Source organism: Montipora foliosa, chromosome 10 (genome assembly GCF_036669935.1).
Source record: "Montipora foliosa isolate CH-2021 chromosome 10, ASM3666993v2, whole genome shotgun sequence".
Lineage (NCBI taxonomy): Eukaryota > Metazoa > Cnidaria > Anthozoa > Scleractinia > Acroporidae > Montipora > Montipora foliosa.
Genome location: NC_090878.1, coordinates 25,172,613 through 25,192,644, shown reverse-complemented (window position 1 = coordinate 25,192,644; position 20,032 = coordinate 25,172,613). Strand labels below are relative to the sequence as shown.

The 20,032-nt window shown below is 39.3% G+C and overlaps 3 protein-coding genes and 1 pseudogene across 5 annotated transcripts in view; 2 read left to right on the top strand and 2 right to left on the bottom strand.

The window, feature by feature from the left end:
- LOC137974248 (uncharacterized) overlaps window positions 1-20,032 on the top strand; it is an 89,224-nt gene that overhangs the window by 54,464 nt on the left and 14,728 nt on the right. For 2 of the 3 annotated variants that reach the window (XM_068821116.1, XM_068821117.1), the window contains one exon: window positions 3,722-3,874. The exons of the other annotated variant lie outside the window; for it this stretch is intronic. In XM_068821116.1, the coding sequence (XP_068677217.1) occupies window positions 3,722-3,874 (153 nt within the window). The remainder of the gene's footprint in view (window positions 1-3,721; window positions 3,875-20,032) is intronic. 3 annotated transcript variants of the gene reach the window in all.
- Window positions 5,737-7,027, top strand: LOC137973043 (P2X purinoceptor 7-like). The gene is made up of 3 exons (XM_068819760.1): window positions 5,737-6,064; window positions 6,221-6,353; window positions 6,862-7,027. Exons 1-3 carry the CDS (start codon window positions 5,737-5,739, stop codon window positions 7,025-7,027), a joined length of 627 nt encoding a protein of 208 aa, XP_068675861.1.
- On the bottom strand, window positions 7,181-8,632 carry LOC137974123 (uncharacterized). The gene has a single exon (XM_068821031.1). It carries the CDS (start codon window positions 8,630-8,632, stop codon window positions 7,181-7,183), a length of 1,452 nt encoding a protein of 483 aa, XP_068677132.1.
- LOC137974122 (uncharacterized) lies at window positions 10,658-17,087 on the bottom strand (annotated as a pseudogene).

Genomic DNA, 20,032 nt, shown 5'->3' with positions numbered 1-20,032 from the left:
GAGTTCCTCGTTCATGTTCACTTTATATATCAGAATACCACCAGCCCCACATTTTGTTTATCTCTCGTTTGTGGAAGGTGAATGGAAAAAGAAACAAGCACGAAGAAATATGGTTGCGCAAAATCTTTTGTCCATTGGGTGGTGCCAGCTTTTCTTTGCAGGCTTTTTATGTTTGCTGCATACTTGATGGGCTAAGAAAAGTTAGGCACAAATTCTATTGGAAGGGAGAGTTACAAATTAATAAATGTTACAGCAATTGTCTAGGACTTGGCACCAAATTCACCAAATTCAAGAACTGATTCAAAATCGGGATGTTGATTGTTTTAAGCTAACACATGAAATGGTTCAAGAAAACGTGAACATGAGAACACAATCAACTTAACCCCTGTGTTTTGTGATGAAGAAACCTTCGTCCTTAGATGAAACCGGTGAAACAAACTTTCTTAATACATTGTGGGTTGGAATAAAATGTTAACATGCAATGTCTTATTCTTTCTGTCATGAAGAAAGCAAGACTTCCTCGATGGTAAAAGGCTTCTAGGTCATCTGGGCAGAAATGGTGGCTCCAAAGTGCTGGCTAGTGATATGGGAGATGGCGTGCATAGAAGGAATGCTCAGTGCTAGGGAGATTGTCTTGTTCAAGCTTCTGAACATTTGTGTACATACCGGGTTGATGTGGTAGTGCCTGGTACCACTGGATAACTAATGGCAATTTGAACCTTTGTTCCAGTAGTAGTAGACCTCGTACCTCCCACAACAGTACTCAGAGTCGTGATCTCCCCAGAATCCTTCAACTCGTGATGACAAAGGCTTACTACAGCAACTTCTGTATTGTCGAGTGAGTTGATATCCACTATTCTACAGTTATCATTCTCCTTGAATAACTTTGGTGCGGCTGTTTTGAACTTTTTACGTGACTCCCTGACTTCAAATAACCTATGATACAGAGACAATAAGTTGAAAATTTACCACTAGGGTGTAAAGATATTACAGATATTCTGCAGACATTCTACAGATGATGTGTAGATAATCTGCAGATCTGTAGCAGACTATAAAGAAAATCTGCTGGTTTCGTATGGGATGCACTTGTAGTGGTTAAATACAGGTTGCAATTCAACACTCACTCTAAAGACCTTAATACCGGCAATAAAATAATTATTGATGAAACAGCTGTTTGTTGGTCTTTTAAGGTGCAGCTCAAAGTCTGAGTCAGGTGAAATGGATAAAGCCGAGTAGTATTATCCTTCAGTTATACACCTTATTCCAAAATGGCCGCTGATTTATGTGCATACAAATTGGCCCTTGTTGCCTCGTTCAAGATAAAATATTCTTTGAATTTTAAGCTTAAGAACGAGGCATCAAGGGCTAATTTGAATAAAAACAAAAGAATATTTAAATGGCGGCCATTTTTGAAATAAGGTGTATGTTTACAGATTTGAAAATATCAGCCTCTGCTAATGTAGGATCATACTTTGCCTTACTGGGATCTAACACTTAATCTATTTTTTCTTTTTGTCTGTCTATGGTACATGTACTTGGTCATAATAGCATATTAATGCAATGAGCTTTCATTAATGCAATAAGCCTTTAGTATTCACAACAACCAAGCATTGAAAATGAAAAGTGTAAGTATATTCAGTCTTGATAGCGTAAAAATGTAATAAGCCTTCAGTGCTCAAAACAACCAAGCAGTGAAAATGAAAAGTGTAAGTACACTCAGTCGTAATAGCGTAATAAGCCTTTAGTGCTCATGATAACCCAGCATTGAAAATGATTTCCCAGACAACAACAGCAAAAACCGCAGAAGAGCAGAACAATTTTTTTCTCCTTCCTCCTTTGTAAACTTTGGATGTGTTCATATGAGAGAGTGGGCTGGGCTAAGGCGGTTTTTTGGTTCAAACTTGTATGCATTGTGGTACATGACACATACTCATCGGATTTATTGGCACAGGTTTCCTACCTGGTTTTCTAAATCCTGAACCTATTAAGACCAAAACATACCCTTTTCCATACTGGTTCTAATACTATTAGCTTCAATGTTTCCGTTTTTTTTCTTTGAGTTAGCAAGCGCTACAATCTCCTGAAGCTAAGAACAATGTGTCTTTCATTTGGGACGGATTCAAAACATTTAAAATGGCAGTCTCAACTGGAGTCTTGTCCCCAGACTTCCAGCTTTGTCTCTTTTTCGTCCAACCAACACTTGCGTTTGTCTCTTTTTCGTCCAACCAACACTTCCGTTCACTTGAGTATCGCTTTTCGCTACCTTCACATCCATTAAACACATTTTTGATAGGATTCATGTTTTACTGGGGCTAGTAACTCATTGAAAATGCGATAAGACGCATGTTCCCACCATTTCAACGCTTGTGTGCAACGACATTTTCTTTTTTGTGGGTGGCATTTAGACCACGGACAGGAACCGGGAGTCAAGTTTTCTCTTCTTTGAGTAAACGCAATTGCGGCCTCGGGAAACGATTGTTGAAGGTTCAGTTCGTTATGTCAAACTGGAAATTCTAAAACAGGAGTTTCACTACTCATTGGAGGAAGTAAATCGCGCCAAAAACAAACAATAACAGTCACCCTCTCGATTCCATCCGTGGCTCAAAGGCAAGCAACAGTGAGGCTGTGTGTCATTTACCGGCGAGAATGACTGCTGGAGAGTCAGTAAATTTGAAGACTGCACATAAATTGCCATATCTAAGTTTACAAATATGATGGATTATTTTGGCGTAAATAATATTCTTCGTAAAACAATCGCCTTTGTGACGACGTTCACGAAACCTACCGCGTCAACATGTGTGGTCCCTAAATAAGAATCAACCTGAATAAACTGACAAAATGTGTAGACAAAGGAACCTTGTAAGTTTCTGTTTTATTTACTATCGTTTGCGAAGTTGTTTAAGCGAGTGAAATGTTCTCATCGAAGTTTGCACAAAAACGTGAAACAGTCGACGTCGTGCAACCGAAATGTTTAAGCTTTGCAAAGTTGATGGCGAAGCTAAAAGTTTAGCTGGATAATGAGCTTAACAAAGCGTTATATTTTTCTTAAAGTTAACCGTAATATTTACTCTGTTGTAATAAACTTCTACTGCAATTATGTAACTAATTCACTTTCTTTTTTAAAAGTAAAAAAATTCTGGAAATTCCTGTGGGCAGGGGGGGTCATCAAAGACCCCCCCTGGAACGGAAAATCCTGGCGGGAGGGGGGGTGCAAATCAAAATGTCTTCCGTGGTGGGCGTATGGATATTTTCTGGAACCACACATTGATTACCGTAGCTTTCTCTACTTGTTCTGTCTTGTATATACATCTATTGTAACCACTGCTCGCCTCGACTAGCTATTGCTAACTGCGAGCAGTGCAGATTTAAAAATGTGTTATATAATGAAATTCTACAATAAACTTGAACTTGAACTTGAAGAGGGTGCGAAGGAGTGCCCACAGTACTATTCCATAACTTCTTATCCCTTTCCTGAAGAATCTGCTAAATCGGTGCAATATATTGAATATATGAAAATCTAATTGCTCTTACCCTGAAGGCCATCAATTTGGATCAATTATTTAATTTGTAAGGTTACTCTGGACGGTTGTCCTTCTTTTGATAAACTTCTTAGTCTCACTTAAATTAAGCATCGTCAAATTTTCTGGGACATTATCTGAATGACCCTCAGGTGCCAAAGGCACAATACAAGTAATGAAGTCTGCATATTTCATCATTAAAGTACTGGACTTACATCATGGACCATACTCGTAAAAAGCACTGGCTCCTGATTATTACACTGGGAGGAATGGTGCAGACACAAGCCCTTTCCTCAGGCGTCGATCCACGCCAGTTTTCATTGATTTGCGCAAGTCTCAACCCTTTTTGTGAAAAGGTAATGTGGCTCTGAGTAAGTTCCCAATAAATTGTTGAAAATTAAGGTGGCTCTACACCGGCCAGAAACTTGGCAGAAACTTTCATCTTCGTCAGTTAACGATAAAACCGATATGATTTGATATGTACTAATTTGATTTGATGTCATTTTGTCCATCACCCCACAAGATATTCAGCTTTAAACATTATGGTGTGAAAATAAACTTCCACAATAAAGTTTACCAAGGACACCTCACTTAGGGTATCAGTATTCAGACACAACAACAAGACTTCTTCTGTTTCCCACTTATCTCAAGGGTGATATGACCAAAAAGCATAACAGTCATGTATAAATATTCAAAGGTGTCCTATTTATCAAAGATACGAGCTGACACCTTGACGAACTGAACTATTTAAAGAAGCACTATTGATATTCTCTTTGGCATTGTCAAGTTTGTCTTGTTTACCACAAGCATTTAACATGATTATAATACCAGTTTCAAATGCCTGTGAAACATCTGTTGAGAGTATATAAGTATCATGCACCTTTGCCTTTTGTCTTTTTAAATTGTTTGTGTTGCTAGCTGACATTATGGAAAATTACCAAAATAATGCACATTGAGTGAAAATCTTCAATTATTGGCTTTCCTCGGGGCACTTGGCGATAGGTTCAAATAGTTTATACCTCAGTTTTCCTGCATTTGCAAAAATAAACAACTTCATTGATATATAGACATCCCCAGGTTGTTGACTGAGAAATTACTACAACTGAGTAGTAACTTTACCTTCCTCTGAGTGATGTCTTGCATTCATGTAATCTTTCAATTTTCTATTGTTGAGGAACCAGACTGTAGAATAAAGCGGATGATACAGAATTCTCGCCTTTTTGTGAACGTAGTCATCGTAACAAAGCAGCTTTCAGAATTTCAATCATCGTAAATTTGTGATGTGGAAGATACGATATTTTCCAAGAGATTTCTTGTACAAAGCTACACGAATTATTGGAATGATTGCTTTTGCCAACAATCAACTTCCTACAAAAGTGATCATAGAACTGTCTCATCGTTTACAAACACTTTCAAGAGCTGTTGGTAATTTCCTCTAACAAATAGAAAAAACAGGAAAACTGGTGGATAACCTTTTCATGTAAATGATTACCTTGTGGTATCATAAAAGTGAAAATTTAAATAAAGCTCAAAGCAGTCACGCTTTCAATTATGGAAAAGTATAAAACTCGTGTAGTCCGGCAAAACATGTAATAATCTCCTTTAAATGCAACTGCACTGATTGCTGCAAAACACCACAAGCCATTTAACAGTTTGTAATTTGAGATATTTATGGCACAGACTAAACATCTTGTTTCATTTGCAATAGCAGCTCTTACAAATTTTTCTCAGCGCTCTGAGCTCTCTAAAGGCCCCCGAGCACCCTAGAATCATTATTTGCAAGAAGCGACTTTTCCTTTTACCTTAAAATAAAATAACACAATTAGAAAACATTTTTAAACATAGTGAGTAGTTTTTCTAGTTTTGATTCTCTAAATGATATTGAACATAACGTCGTATTTCTTTTTAACAGCATTGACACATGCCATGTGTTTGAAGAAACATGTGATTGGGTGACTTTGTGCACTATAAAGAAGTGTGAATGGCTTTGTAATGATGTATTGTTGCATTTAAAGGGAAACAAGGGTCTAGAAAAAGTTTACCTAAAATGAAAGTTCATACAATAAAATGCCTGAAAACAGCAAAAATTTGCTCTGTTGTCATCTTTGTCGTAAGTAATCGGGAAGGAAAAATCGTCATTTTGCTATTACTCGCCGCCATCTTGAATCTCTTTCATGTAAGAGAGGCTGTGACGTCAGAATAGTCAAGGCAGTAAAACATGGCCGCCCAAGACACAAACAGTGACATTGAAACACCTGTTGAAAGCGATAGCGACTCATCGCTCGATCTAGAAATCGAGGCAGATGGGGTTATACGCCCGTTTATGTTTGAGCCACAGCGCGACACCTCCGAAGAAGACGAAAGTGACTCAAACGTGACTCAAGAGCCACCGGAAGCGGTAGAGTCGACCGCCGACGGGGCAATTCAATTGCGTCTTGGCAGACATAACTGGTGCATTTGCACCAATTGTCAGGGCATGCCAACGGAAACTGAAAGTCTTTGTTGCCAGGAGATGGACGTTCTCGGCGATCGCTTGGACCTCGAAGGTACAAATTTAAATTTCTTTAATAACAATGTTTTAATTCACCTGTTGTAATTACAGATTTTTGATAAGGAATCTATAATATTTACCTCTTTAAAAAACAGTTTGCAAATATTACAAAAACTGAAATGGTGAGCTGTTTGCGGTTTTTGTTTTGCAGGAACGCGATACAAGTGCATAATCGAGCATGAATCATTTCGACCGGTTTGCCTGCAACCAGATGTTTTAAAAACAGCTCTTGTTGGGCTCCATCAAGTTTGGAGCGATCGTCTAGAAGATCCCCCGCCAAATGCGTAAGTTTGTAAATGGTTTACAGATATTTATAACAATGAAGACATGCAATATTAATAATTATCACGCTTAAAGCTTGCGTAAGGCTTGTGAAGTATGTTTTAGATAATTGTCCTCCTTGCCAAATAATAAGGAAATCTTGGTTCTTGTCTGTACAGACAAAAGTTTGTTACCATGTTTTTGTCAACATTCTCCAGGATTTCTTTCTTTGTTCGAGTTTTATCTTGTTACAATGCTGTAATTTGCAGCGCCCAATATACTCGTGGCAAGAGTGTTAAAATTTTTAATACCCCTTCACCGGGGAAACATTTTTTTTCAAATAACAGTATCAGTTTAAATATATGCTTTTGTAGGTAGTGAAGTCAACATCAACACAACAACCATAACCTTTTTGTGTTTCCCTTACCTTACACTCCAGTGGGAGATAATTCCGAAACCTTATGAACTAAACTAGTTTTGATATTTTAAGAATGCACGCTATTACATCATAATATTCTTGATTATTTACAGGAGTATTAGATTAGCTGGATACCGTCAGTTTACGTGGTGGACGTACAACAGACTGGGAAAAGGAAACAGACGCGTTGTTTGGGCCATCCGAAGAGAGTACCCGGAGGAAAGTGGCATCTATACTGGATATAAGGATGCGGAGGGGAACTATTCATGGCCGGGATAACAATGTATGCAAAACGGTCAAGGGAGAATAGCTTGTTTTCTATTCTGAGATTAACTTCAACAAAAAAAGCCCTCAATGAAACAGATTATTTAAGCACGAAATGTGAACTGTTATGTTAAGATTCAATGGTTTTGAAACTTTGAACAAGAACAGCTAAATTTTCTTTCCAAATCTAGAAGCGTGGCGGGCGAGCAGCTCCTCTTTGGGTGGGTGGGGTACTGGCGCGATGTTCCTTGGCAGGTCAGGAACCTCAACCTCTTCGATGTCCTCCCCTGTGGCTCTCGATTCCAAAACCCGGTGCATCATGTCCCTCACGTGCTGCTTAGACTTCTTCTCGAACACAGGCTTAACCACCCAGTCTTTCATGCCCTTGGGATAAACGTAACGATACTGCTTATCACCACGTGATGTTACCATTTGCTCCCGCCCAGTTCCCGAGTTATGGTCTAAAGCAGCCAACTGCGATCGTGCAGACATTCCTTTGTGACTAAAATGTTGCCTTTTAGGCATGTATTTGTTGTAGAGCGAGTGATAAACCTCAAGGGCTCCAGTATGGATGAACTTGGAGAGAAGTTCCAGGTCGTTGAGAAGCCTCTTTCCCATAACAACCTCCTTCAGAGCTTTGTGTGCAGGTGAACCTGCTTCTAGCCACTTAGTTTTCCGGCGCGCAGTCGCAGAAATGGGATCGTGTGGGCAACGGTTGTAGAGGGTGGATGAGTCCCAACTGTGCTTGTCAGCAACATGGTGCAGTATGCTGGTCCATTTTTCTTTAAGGAGCTCAGCATTCCCTTCGCATGTCATAGACGACCACCAAAGATGATTAGTTACTGATTTAATCCAGGGGGCCAGTTCCTCGCATCCTTTTTTCTTGGCTTTTTTCGCCAGCTTGGACTTTATGTTTTTACAAAGGTGCCAAACGTCGACCTGATGCTCAACTCCGCGATCTTTGTAGACAGTTCTCATCAGTGCCTTTATTCCTGTATGTCTATCAGTGCCCACGACATCCACGGGAATCCCGCTGTCGAGGGCACGGTCGAGGCAACGCTGAAAACCTAGTTTTTCCATTGCTTGGGAACTTGTGGTTTGTTTCACATGAACGACATCAAAATCTACAATATTTTTAGTTTCTGTGTCCATCATGGTATACGTGCCATATTTGGCACTATACCCTGGCGAATCACAGCGCCCGTCACCAATGAGAGTTACAGATTCCCTGTCTAGGAGATCTGCAAGCACTGAAGCCTTTTCTTGCTGCCAACATTCATTTATAACTCGAAACAGGTGCTTGTTTTGATAGTTGAGGTAGTCAGACTCACCAGGAAACGCAAGATTAACTGTAGAAGCCATTTCTGACACGCGAGAAAACGTATTGCCCGTAAATAAAATTGCGCCAGAAAGTAACAGGTTCCCTGCAGCAGCTCTTTTAACGGTCGGCTGAGAAACCCACTCTTTTGAATGAGAGTTCTTACAGAATGTTGTTATTTTCAACATAGAGCCCTTTTTAACCAGATCTTTTTCTAACACCTCTTCTCCGCAGATAACGCAACGATTAAATAATTTCAGGAGTTCATCCTCAAATACGATGTATTTGGGGACTGAACACATTTTTTCAAACTTATCCATTCCATCTTGATCATGCATTTCCAAGTTGCTTTCAATAGTGTCATCCAGTTCTTCAAAGTTCAACTGGAAAGAGCTGTCATTCTCATCGTCTTCCACTGAAGAAAAGGTGAGGTTAGTGATGATGTCTTCGTCAGGATCGAACAGCGGAGGTTCCGTGTTGGCCGATGACTTCTTTGGAGTGGATGTGAGTGCTTGTGCAGTCTCGGCCTGTGGATCCCAGGGAGGCACACAGGAATAAGTGTGGTCCTTGAGAAGCAATGCGTCTCCTGTGTCAGCTGCAAGCCACTGAGTTTCACGGCTGATAACGTTGCTTACCTCACAGTTTCGTTCTTTTATTTCTCCACTTTCCACCAATCTGTTTGAAGAAATAGAGGGCATCAATGTGGTTTCATAGATTTGTTCGTCTGCTTCAATATTTTCCGCTGAAACCGTAGGTGCAGTAGGTTGTTCTTCTGCTTCAATATTTTCCGCTGAAACCGTAGGCGAGGTTGTGCAGCCAAGGGTCAAAGGGTTCTCAGGCGTTTCACCTTCACTTGCCAAAGTGACTTCTGATCCTACTTCTGGAGTTGTGTTTACGAGTAGGGCTTTTACTATCTACATAAAAATTAAAAACATAATGCAGAAACTTAATTTTTTAAATTTTTTCTATACACAAGTAAAAAAAAAAACTTGCCGCTGTACACTCAGAAAAAAATTAATATGAATAATAGCCAGGATGCTAAAAGGCATACGTTTTTCATTCTAAAAACAGATTTTAATATCTAGAGCACCTGCGACATTAGAAATCAAATCCAGACATTGTGCTTAAACCTCAATTATTTTGTGTGATTTGTAGCCACCTCGAATGTCCTGAACTAAATACTGCTGGTGCTTTACCTTAGGTTTCCTCAATCAAGTTTCCTCGATCAAGCGTGACACCGGTGCGTGACATTCGTACCAAAAACTCACCTCCCGTTTGGTTTGACGGCTTGCTCGATCAATACTTGTTTTACGGACTTTTTTCGGTGGAGCATGGCCAAAAATGCTAGGTACAGCGTCTTCCTTAAGCGGTGGTTTCCTTTTTGCGCCTTGTAGTCCCAAGAAGCTCCGCCTGTAAAAATTATTAAAACACTGTATTTTATAAATTTATATATATAAAACACCATTTGCATGACCTGAAGACCAGGCGATATATTTACAAAAAAGCGATATAATTATTCTTCTTGACGTTAATTAAATTTAGACGCTTACACATTTGTAACAAGTTTAGATAATGCATTGCATTCTAGTTGGTAGCAATAAAAGTAAAACCTAAACCCAACTTGGCATATTTTTACAGACCAGTCAAAAGATTATTCATGATAAGCGACCAATGATTAAATGTTACTTGTAGTGTGACCTTTTGATAAGGTCGGTTTTTAAGTCACTGCAGTGAGTAAATCCAGGTTTTTCAATAAATGAGTTTACCATCAAGTGTTGTAGATTTCGTGTGTTCAACAGCACACATCCAAATACTCAGAATAAACATAACACACTCGCAAATGACTTGATTCACGCACTGCTCTAAACATAAACTCAACATACGTTTTATCCATGCTGTAAGAAATTACAAACTCTTTGTAAATATTTTTAGTGATTCAACAAATTTTTTCATTCTCTTTGCTCAATTAATCCTCATTTGTTTACACTGTTCGATTGCATTATCAACAACTTCTATTTGCTTCAATAATCCCTAAGTATGTCACATGGCAATTCGAGCACTGGAAGTTACTGAGTGAAGAATTATCTTGACATTTGTTTTTCGTTTGCACCGAAATGAAAAAAGTACTGAGGGAGTTTTACTATTAGCATTTAGTTTTACATCAGTGTAATATCAGTTTTGCCCTATTCACGCCAAAGGAAGAAATAAATAACTTGGATAATAACTTAATCGAGAAGTTCACCTTTCGTAGAACAAAACATCACAGCGAAAGCTCAAATTCGTTTCGGAAATCTTCAAATGTGTTACAAAATACTGCTAAAATCTAGTCAGTTTTGCTCATCAGAGCGGCTCTTAAGCCCGATGAACACTTGCACACCGCCTTGAATATTGCAGTTGTTGAAAACACCGCTCGGGAAGCTTGCTGATGCGGACGACATTGACACACTGGAAGCCACGCAATTCGAGCTTTCAATTAATGGTGTAGCTGATGGAGTGCTGGAAACGGTAGAAATTTGTGTGCTTTGAGTTTGGTTGTACTGAAGAACATTGGAGATTGTGTCGGATACACTTTCCAGCTGAGGTGCCGATGGCCTGGCGCTGTAGTGTGATATGCCCGGTGACGAACATAGCACAGTTATTGCTGAAGCCCGGACGGAATGATTGGTGTATACTTGAGAGAGATTTGCTCCTTTGGATATGTTCTTCATCATGTCTCCCAGCTTGTTCACGCCAAGTGCGCTGTTTTCATACCACACAATGTCTTCTGTGGTGAATCTGGCTTTGGGTTTTTGAAAGAACGCTGGGCAGGAGGGATTCAACTTGGACACGTACAATTTTAGACTGGTAAACGGATCATCATCTGCTCCAGTGCTGTAAAGCCTTGTTTGTCGTTCAGGTGAGGGCTTGCTGGTTTCACCACCAGGATGGTTTTTTGTAGCTTCTTCGTGGGTCATAATTGCATACTCGCAGCCGTTTGCATCTTTGGTGAACTTTAAACTGTCGCGGCGAAGATCTCGCTGTCCCTCCCTTCCACGCCTGCACCAGTACAGAGAAACGTAAAACCACGTTCTCCTTGGCAATCCGGCTGGATTTGTGACACTGAGGAAAGGGCTGGCTGTTATCTTTGCAAACTCTGAAGGTACAATAACTGGTTTATGTTGAACGTTTTCCTTGCCAGCGCGGCGGTTGATTTGTAGGTTCGCGTCCAGAATTTTGTTACTCTTTTGAAACACTTGGTTCCTTGAAATTTTCACTGTACGGCCATTGTTGTTTAGGTATCTTTCAATTGAATTCCGAAAACCAAGAAGTGCCGAGCGACTGTATTCTTCACCTTTTTTCGTTCTCGCTTCGACGTAAAACCTTGCTAGGTTTAAGTCTAATTTTGCTGTATTCATTTTAAGGAGAGGTGTTGTGATGCTTCTTGCTTGACACTAATCTGTGTAAACAATTATTTTAAGACTGCATAGTGCTGAAATTGTCTAATAAATCAGTTTCTTTAAATTTCTGCTTTTTGTGTTACTTAAATGCGAAGCAAAAAGATTGTTACCTTGAAATAATTTTACAGCCCATTTTGTGTTTCGTTTTGTCGCGAGTGACTGAGATTGCTCCAGAATTTTTTCCAAGTCATTCTCCATGTAGAAACGTGTCTTTTCTTCTTCTTCCTTTTGGAATTTATCAACAGCCTCAACAAGAGTTTTTTCTATCTCCTCGTGATATTGAAGATGAAGCAACAGGTATTGCCATTGGTCAACTGGGAATTTTCTCCAGAACCGGTCTACGACACCTTGAATGGCTAGGGGAAGTTGTTGAAATGCAGCGCAGTGTTAAAGAAGAAGAAAAGTCGTTAATACAGTCTCCCGACGACTTGGGCAATGAAACAAGAGAGAAATGCCTTCATGTCTTGAAGAAATGTCCTCTTAACTATTTAGTCGCAAGAGCCACCAATGCCTTGCTGATCGCACGACACTGACACCTGCCCACATTATGGACCTCTTAGATTTCGTATTAAGATCTACGTATTTGTCGTATAATGTATTGATCTGCGAATAGAGAGAGGGTGCAGCCATGGGGAGCTCGGTTTCCACCATTGTTGCTAATCTCTACAAGGAGGTTTTTGAAGCTCAAGCAACAGAATCCGCAATGCAGCATCCGTTTTCTCAAGGCAAATCTGTAAAGAGTTACGTTTCCGCAAAGAATCTCCTCCGTCCTCCCAGACCAAATTAAAAAAATGAAGACCCAGTTCTCTCTGTCGACTGGAAGTTGAAAATCTATTCACATTCCTTCAGTAACTTAGGACACAAATTTAAGAGGTTTTGAATACAGATTGCTGATTTGTATGTTTTATAGAAATTTAAAATCGCAGAATCGCTATCGTTTCTTATGTAAGACTGAAGAGGAATTCCTTGATCATTTAATGTGTTACTGTAAAGCAGTTGAGGTCTTGAACCTGGAAAGAGGTTTTATCTTGGCTGGCTATCCCTAAAATATATTTTGTTCGAGAAATTCAGTATTGATTATTAATCATGTTCTTAAGCTTGGAATATTATTTATTTGTAGTTGTTAACTCTATAATGAAAAATCATCCTTGGAATTGTTGCATGTTTCCGTTCTTTTGATGGGTAAAGGTATTATCGACTGTCTCTGAAAGGATTATTTCTTAGTTAAATTAGTTGCCATCTTTTTGAGCAACATCACAGTATCTTCTCAGTGCCATAATAATTAGGGTAAGCATTGTATACCATAGAAATTTGGATAAACTGACCCTCTCAATGCCTTTCACCTAAAGTTACGGCAAGACTCCCCTGTCATGTTAATAATTTATGTGACTGTACTAATAGTTTTCAGAACTTGCCGATGTTAATACGTTTATAAGGTATGGAACTTAACAAGTCCCTTCAAGTTTAAGGTTATATCATAACATGATGATTGCACTTTCATGATCATTCAGCATTGAGTGCTGGAATATTATTTTGTTGCTCGCCTTGTGAACTACTGTAGGAGCAAAACACTCTCGCAATGGACATTTATATATTTCACTTCAATCACTTGTAAATCGTTTTTTAAGATTATTGGCTCCGACGAAACTTTTCCATACTTGCGATGTTTCTTGAAGCGGGCAAAAAGGGAAACATTGCCAGGAATAATGTACTTGTATAACATTTTCCCTTGTTTGCACTTCAGTGCCAAGCAAAGTGATGATTGACTTAATTTCTAGCAATATGGTAGACACCTTTCATAAGCAAATCCAAGCTTCAATACCGGAGCCAGCCATTTTGTCCTGGAACACAAAAATCGCTTTTATGGGATCTCAGTGTGATCGCATCTGTTATGTCCTCCTGTTTTAGCCGAAATGTTTGCCTTAAATATTCGACCAAATAATTCCAACTTCTGTTAAAGGATCGTCGCTATCCCACAGTAAATTGCATTGTCCTTGTTTGCATCAACGTCATGTTTGAAAGTAGAATTTTAATTAAAACCTGACAAAAAGATATTTCAAGCTAGAGGATTAAAACACCTTTTACGTTGTGTCAGTGAAAGAGATAAATTATATAATCCTGAGGGATTCAATTACATTGGAATGCTACAAGCAACTGGGCACCCCTCTGAGATATCGGCTATATTGCCTGCTATCTCCGCAGGATACCGAGGTACTGTTTTGGTTGTTAAGAGCGTCTGGCTCGTTATGACAATGATGACTAGCTTAAATGATTTTATAAACTAAAGCCTTCATAAATCAGCAAAAAAGTTTCAATATGTCTAAAAGAAGGCCAGGAGAGAGATGAACATACTTTTGCAATAAGCTCGAATGAAAATCCAGTCTCGGTCTTTTTTAGGATGTAGGTTAAACAGCACTTGCGTAGCCAAGGAAATTCTCAAAATGACTTAGGTGGATGGCACATTTAGCAGTTCTTAAGCTCGGTGTTTAACCTCTGTTATCCTCTGTTTAGGCTTCTAATTCCATTAGTGTTTTCATTTTTGAGATAAATGTTTTACATCAATATGAAAATTGTGGAGAGGCATGAAACTGAACTCCTTTTTACTGTCCCTTTCAGACACAGCCGGATAACTTGAAGAATTCACTTATCTAGTTTAAAGGGTCAAAACAAATTCTCTTTAACAGTCTCCCCTTTTGTTAACAAAAATTTGGTTTTATCAACGGAGTTGATAATGTAAATTGGCCACCGTACAGAGATTCTAAAAGCTGACGTTTCGAGCGTTAGCCCTTCGTCAGAGCGAATCGAGGGATTATGGGTTACGTGTAGTTTTTATAGTAGAGTAGGAGCTATGCTATTGGTGGTAACATGGCAACGTGAAAAATAGGAATATATTAGTTAAATGAAAAGCGTTCGTTAATACTGTGAGGATTAAGGGTGCCGATTTGAAAGATGAATTTTTGTTCCAGATTCTTGCGGCTTTCCGTCGTACCTGGATGTAGGGAAAGCCCGCAGATGGCCATGTGTTTTTTGGAGTGGTTAGGCAGATTAAAATGGCGAGCAACTGGCTTAGATGCATCCTTGTCATTCTTCTCAACATCGCGAAGGTGTTCGCGGAATCGGTCACCTAGTCGTCTACCTGTCTCACCAATGTATAATTTATTGCATAACATACAGGTTATGCAATAAATGACATTTGCGGAGGTACATGTGAAAGGATCGGTGATCTTAACAGATCGCTTAGGTCCCGATATCTTGTTAGTGTTAACAATGAAAAGACAAGTTTTGCATCGTGAGTGCGCGCATTTGAAAAAGCCGGGTTGCTCGTTAGTTTTGAGCGCGCTTCTAACTAAAAAGTTGCTACCAGTCTCGGGATCATTTTGGAGTAATTTAAAATTACTAAGAATGATGCTGTTGACTGCGTGATTATGAGGATGGAAAGTGAGGGTGAATGGAATTCTGTCATTCTTATCTTTTTGTGACATTTGTAGTGATGACTGTCGATCAAATTGTTGGGCGCGATGATGGCCCGCTTTGACCACAGAGACAGGATAGCCACGTTTTTCGAAGAACTGGCACAAATTCTCCTCTGATTTGCTGGGAAAATCGGAGTCATCACTACATAGACGTCGAAGTCTAAGAAATTAAGAATAAGGATTGGAGTTCTTGACATGTGATGGATGTCACGATGAATACAACAAATAACCGTTCACTCATGGTTTCATTCATTAAAACCCAGGATGTCTAGAAATTTCCTTGGTGGATTTTACCAGCCTGGTAAACCATTGCCTGTGTTTGTCAGGGAAGAGATTGTTGATCTTGAAGTAATCGAAATTTGGAAGCTACGAAAGCCAAGTCTTTATGCTTCCGAAATCCGTGAGACTGCTGCGTGAAGGTATTTGTACGCCAGCGAATGTTCCATCCATCAGGCAAATACAAAAAGTTGGGATTGACTTTCAAGAAACTTACCAGTATCCCGAGTGAATATATGACACCAGAAAACTTAGCAAAGGTAGACGATTATTTAAATATAACTTCACGGCTTAAAAGAGAGACTTTGCACTTTTTCGACGAAGTATCTGTTATTGTCACTCCGGTAATCGCATGTTTGGTAGCGGTTATCGAGGACAACCAGCGATTGAAGTTCAAAGATACGCATCAAACGCCAACTACACGGTAAATCTGATGCACAGTATATTCGGTGTTGATTACTTTAATACCATCCCTGGTCCATCAAATGGACAAGAATTGTTAAACTTTTTCCATGGCGTTTTGGACATGCAACGTGACAACAGGGTGAGGATAATTTTACCTGGAGATGCAGTGATTATGGACAATTGTGGGTTTCACCATGGTAGAAAAACAGAACGATTGCTTAGAAATATGCTGGAGAGTCGAGGTGCTCAGTTAATTTTTCAGCCTCCTTATTCGCCGCACTTAAACCCGTGTGAATTATGCTTCAGAGAGATGAAAGTTGAGTTGCGAAGGAATGATCATTATACTACACATCAAACAGAAATGACGATAAACGATTCTGTTAACAAAATAAGCCCTTTGCATTCCCTCAGATATTTTCGCCATTGTGGGTACTTCTAGAATCACTTTGATTTCCTTCACTTTGTTTTTCAACGGAGGTACATATAACAGACCTCCATTTAAGAGCCATTTTCCCAGAAAATCGAAAATCGCAAGACACTCGTGAAAATTCGAATTTTTTTTTCTTTTGCCAAAACATCCCTTTTAGTACCCTAATTCAAGAAAGAATAGTTTTAGGTTCAAGCAATTCATTGTACGGGAGAAATTACAAAAAGTTTGAAAAATCGATTTCTTGCTCGTTTTTTGTACTCAAAACAACGGAATCCGACCGCAACTTCGAGAAAACGTTGAACGCAGAAGAAACAATCCCTAACATCAAAACTTCAGCCGAGAATTATTACATACTTACTCTTTAATTTTATGAAAGAAAATTTAAAGAAAGAAGTTTTTAACAATTACAATCGACAAGTTTAAAAAGGTCAAATTTGTACCTCTGGAAATGTTAATAAATGAAGGCAAACTTTAACTGTTGTAAAAGCCCTCTGGTATATGCCGCTTCCTTGTAAAACCCATATAGAATAAAACCTTGGCTATTGAACTAGGTTACTGGAAAGTTTTAGCTCTGGGAATCCAATACAGTTCTCACACTAAAGTAAGCAATTTGAGTATCTGAGTAAATAAAACGTATGCAAATTAGACGGCCCGCTGAATGAATTCACATTTTTAACGCAAAGTTTTATTGAACGAACAACTTACCATTGCTTGTTGTGAGAGAAGTTAAATCCATCTCTCAATCTGTTTGTGGCAACTCATCCATAACTGATTTTGACCAAAATGTGTCCAGCAACTTCAGCGCTTGAGCTATCTAAACACTTCCAACGCAGCGCTTATTACGCATCATCAGACGCTTCTGTAATATTGGCCGTTTTTATACTAGAGACGCATAATCCGTCCAGACGAATTATGCGTCTCTCATGTTATCCGTCTAGTGTAAAGACGGGACGAACTATATGAGACGCATAATTCGTCTTGGACGAACTTGGGCGAACATTTTTTCTGCATCTGTTAATTTCGTCAAGTATAAAGACGGGCACTAGACGCATAATGCGTCTGGACGAACTTTCTAGTTTAGTGCGTCTTCGAAGACGCACTAAAATAAATTCTTCGTCCAGACGCATAATGCGTCTTGTGGCCGTCTTTATACTAGACGAATTTAACAGACGCAGAAAAAATGTTTGCCCAAGTTCGTCCCAGACGAATTATGCGTCTCTAGTATAAAAACGGCCAATGAAACCCGATTATGTTTTGGTCCGAAAATAACATACAATGATGAAAATTAACCACTGCTCAAACCACACTGTTAACAAGGTGAGTATTACTGACCTCTTATTGAGCGAACAAATCAGATACTAGACGGGATAACAAGATCATATGACGCATAATTTAACAAACGCGCAGAGACTGGTCACGCTAGCTTGTCGCATACGACTGTACGTACTATACTTCGTACACATTGTAAACAGATTAAAAAACAATTACAGCTGTCCCAATGAAAAAATGTACAACCCTACGTCTGTTTATAGATCATCAGTGTAGAAATATTCGACTCTGGGAACAATATTAATATAAGATTTCCAGGTCAAATGCTCCTGGAATAAAATTCATATATTGTCACGAAGTGTTTCGCAACTTACTATTGCACGTGCCTCTACGATTTCATTTTAATTGAATTATTCCCGTCTAGTATTACGAAATGCTACCCTGCTCACAGACGTTTTTTCTGTTTCGGGAATTTGATGTGCGCACAAGATAAGCGATTGCCCGTGAGAGAGGGCGGAACGCGCTTTTTTTATACGTGCATCTAAAAATGAAGAGAGTCTGTGAACAGGCTGGTAAAGTACACAAAGTGCAGAGTTCTGCCTAAACGGTGTTCTCACTTCTCCTCAGAGGCTGCTTCCAGAAGTGAATCATTCACCATTTGTTCTCGCCGGAATAACTAAGTCAACAAACAATCTATTTTGTTCATTGTTTTGCTTTCTTTGCTTATTTTTGAAGTTTGTTTATGTTCAAAAGAGCGTTCCTTTTCGGAGAGTGAGATCATTTCTTATTTGTCAGGCTGAGTCCTTGTTACAAATCAGTCAGTTACCTTTCAGCTCGTGACTATTTGCACGTTATAAATGTCTCTCCCCGCTCTAACAAATCAATGACACCTTATCCTATAAATGTGAAGAGGTATTCTAGCCTGCATAACAGGTGCTTTATGAGCCAAGCGAGGCGAACGCGGCATTTGCTCAAAGCACGAAACGAGTGCAAAGCGCGAGACGAGGGATAAAGAAAGATAAAGCTTTATTTTTTCCTCCCCTCGTCGCGTTTCGCGCCTCCTGCAAATGCCGCTTTCGCCTAGCCTAGCTCATAAAGCAGGGGCACCCTGTGAAATATCTGTTCGGAGAAGGAAACATTGCTTAGGATTTTCTATAGCTTGAGGAAGGCTAAAAATTTCTAGATGACCGTTCCATTCATGTACACAATTTTCGAAGCTTATGTAATAAATTCCCTCCGATTTTCTGAAGTTCATTTTTCCCATTTCACTCCCCAGGTTAGGTTGTTTTTCGTAGAGAAAGGAAGCCTAAAATTTTCGGAATCGAAAATGCAATGCAGAAAGGAACCGAAAAACTCTCACTTTCGGAAAACTTTGAATTGCTGCTAAAATGTTCGGGAAAATAACACTGAAGCCCTCGTAACTTCGAAAAGACTCAAGTTACCCTAGGATGCCCGAATAGATATAAATTTCTTAGCGCCACTTAGAACACATTTCTAGAGATCTAAAAGTACTCTGGATAACCTAAAAAGTCTTTTCAAAATAATTCGGGGGGAAACCGTCGTTGGGTGCCCCTGATAAAGCGCGTGTTATGCAGGCTGGAGTTATTTCTGCAAGTTCTCTGAGTTAACCAAAGATAACTTTGTTTTTCTTCAGTAAACAACATTTCTAGAGGTCTCTAGAGAAAGCGTTACGCGTGGCAGGTACAAAACACAGGTCACAGGGCACAGGGCACAGGTCATTGTTTTACCAATACATTCATAAGAGCTAACCTTAAGCCTAAAAACGTTTGTTTAGGCCTAATTAGGCCTAAGGTTAGCTTTTATGAATGTTTAGGATACATTCTGTATTAGTAAAACAATGACCTGTGACCTGTGACCTGTGTTTTGTACCTGCCCCATTACGCGCGAGAATGTGGAATTTTATAACACTTCACATCGCGTATTCAGCCCTGCGGAGTGGTTCTCTTTTTCTCGCGCTCGCCGCGTGAATTGGTCAAATTTAACTCAAAGATTATTATTAGCCTCAATAGGCTTTTCAACAATTTTGAGGAGGTCTCGAAGGTTTCAAGGATGCGATAAGCACACTCAAGTTTGAAGTTGTGTTGTGAACAAGCTGTAAATGAAACTGAGAATTTCTAGTTACCTGGCTAGGAATCCTGGTTTCGGAGGAAAAATCATAAAAAACAAATCCGAAACAAAACTATAGCAAGCTATAAAGTTGAATTTTATGCTTTTTTATTTTGCTGTAGGGATTATTGCAAGGTGGTAAATTCGGGAATAACGAACTTATTAAGGAAACATTTGTGTTTGAAATATTTTGGGAAATATTATACCTTCACTCTGAATCAAAAACTGTGATGAATGTCTTTTACAACAAGTCAGCATGTGCATGTGTCTGGACCAATACAAATA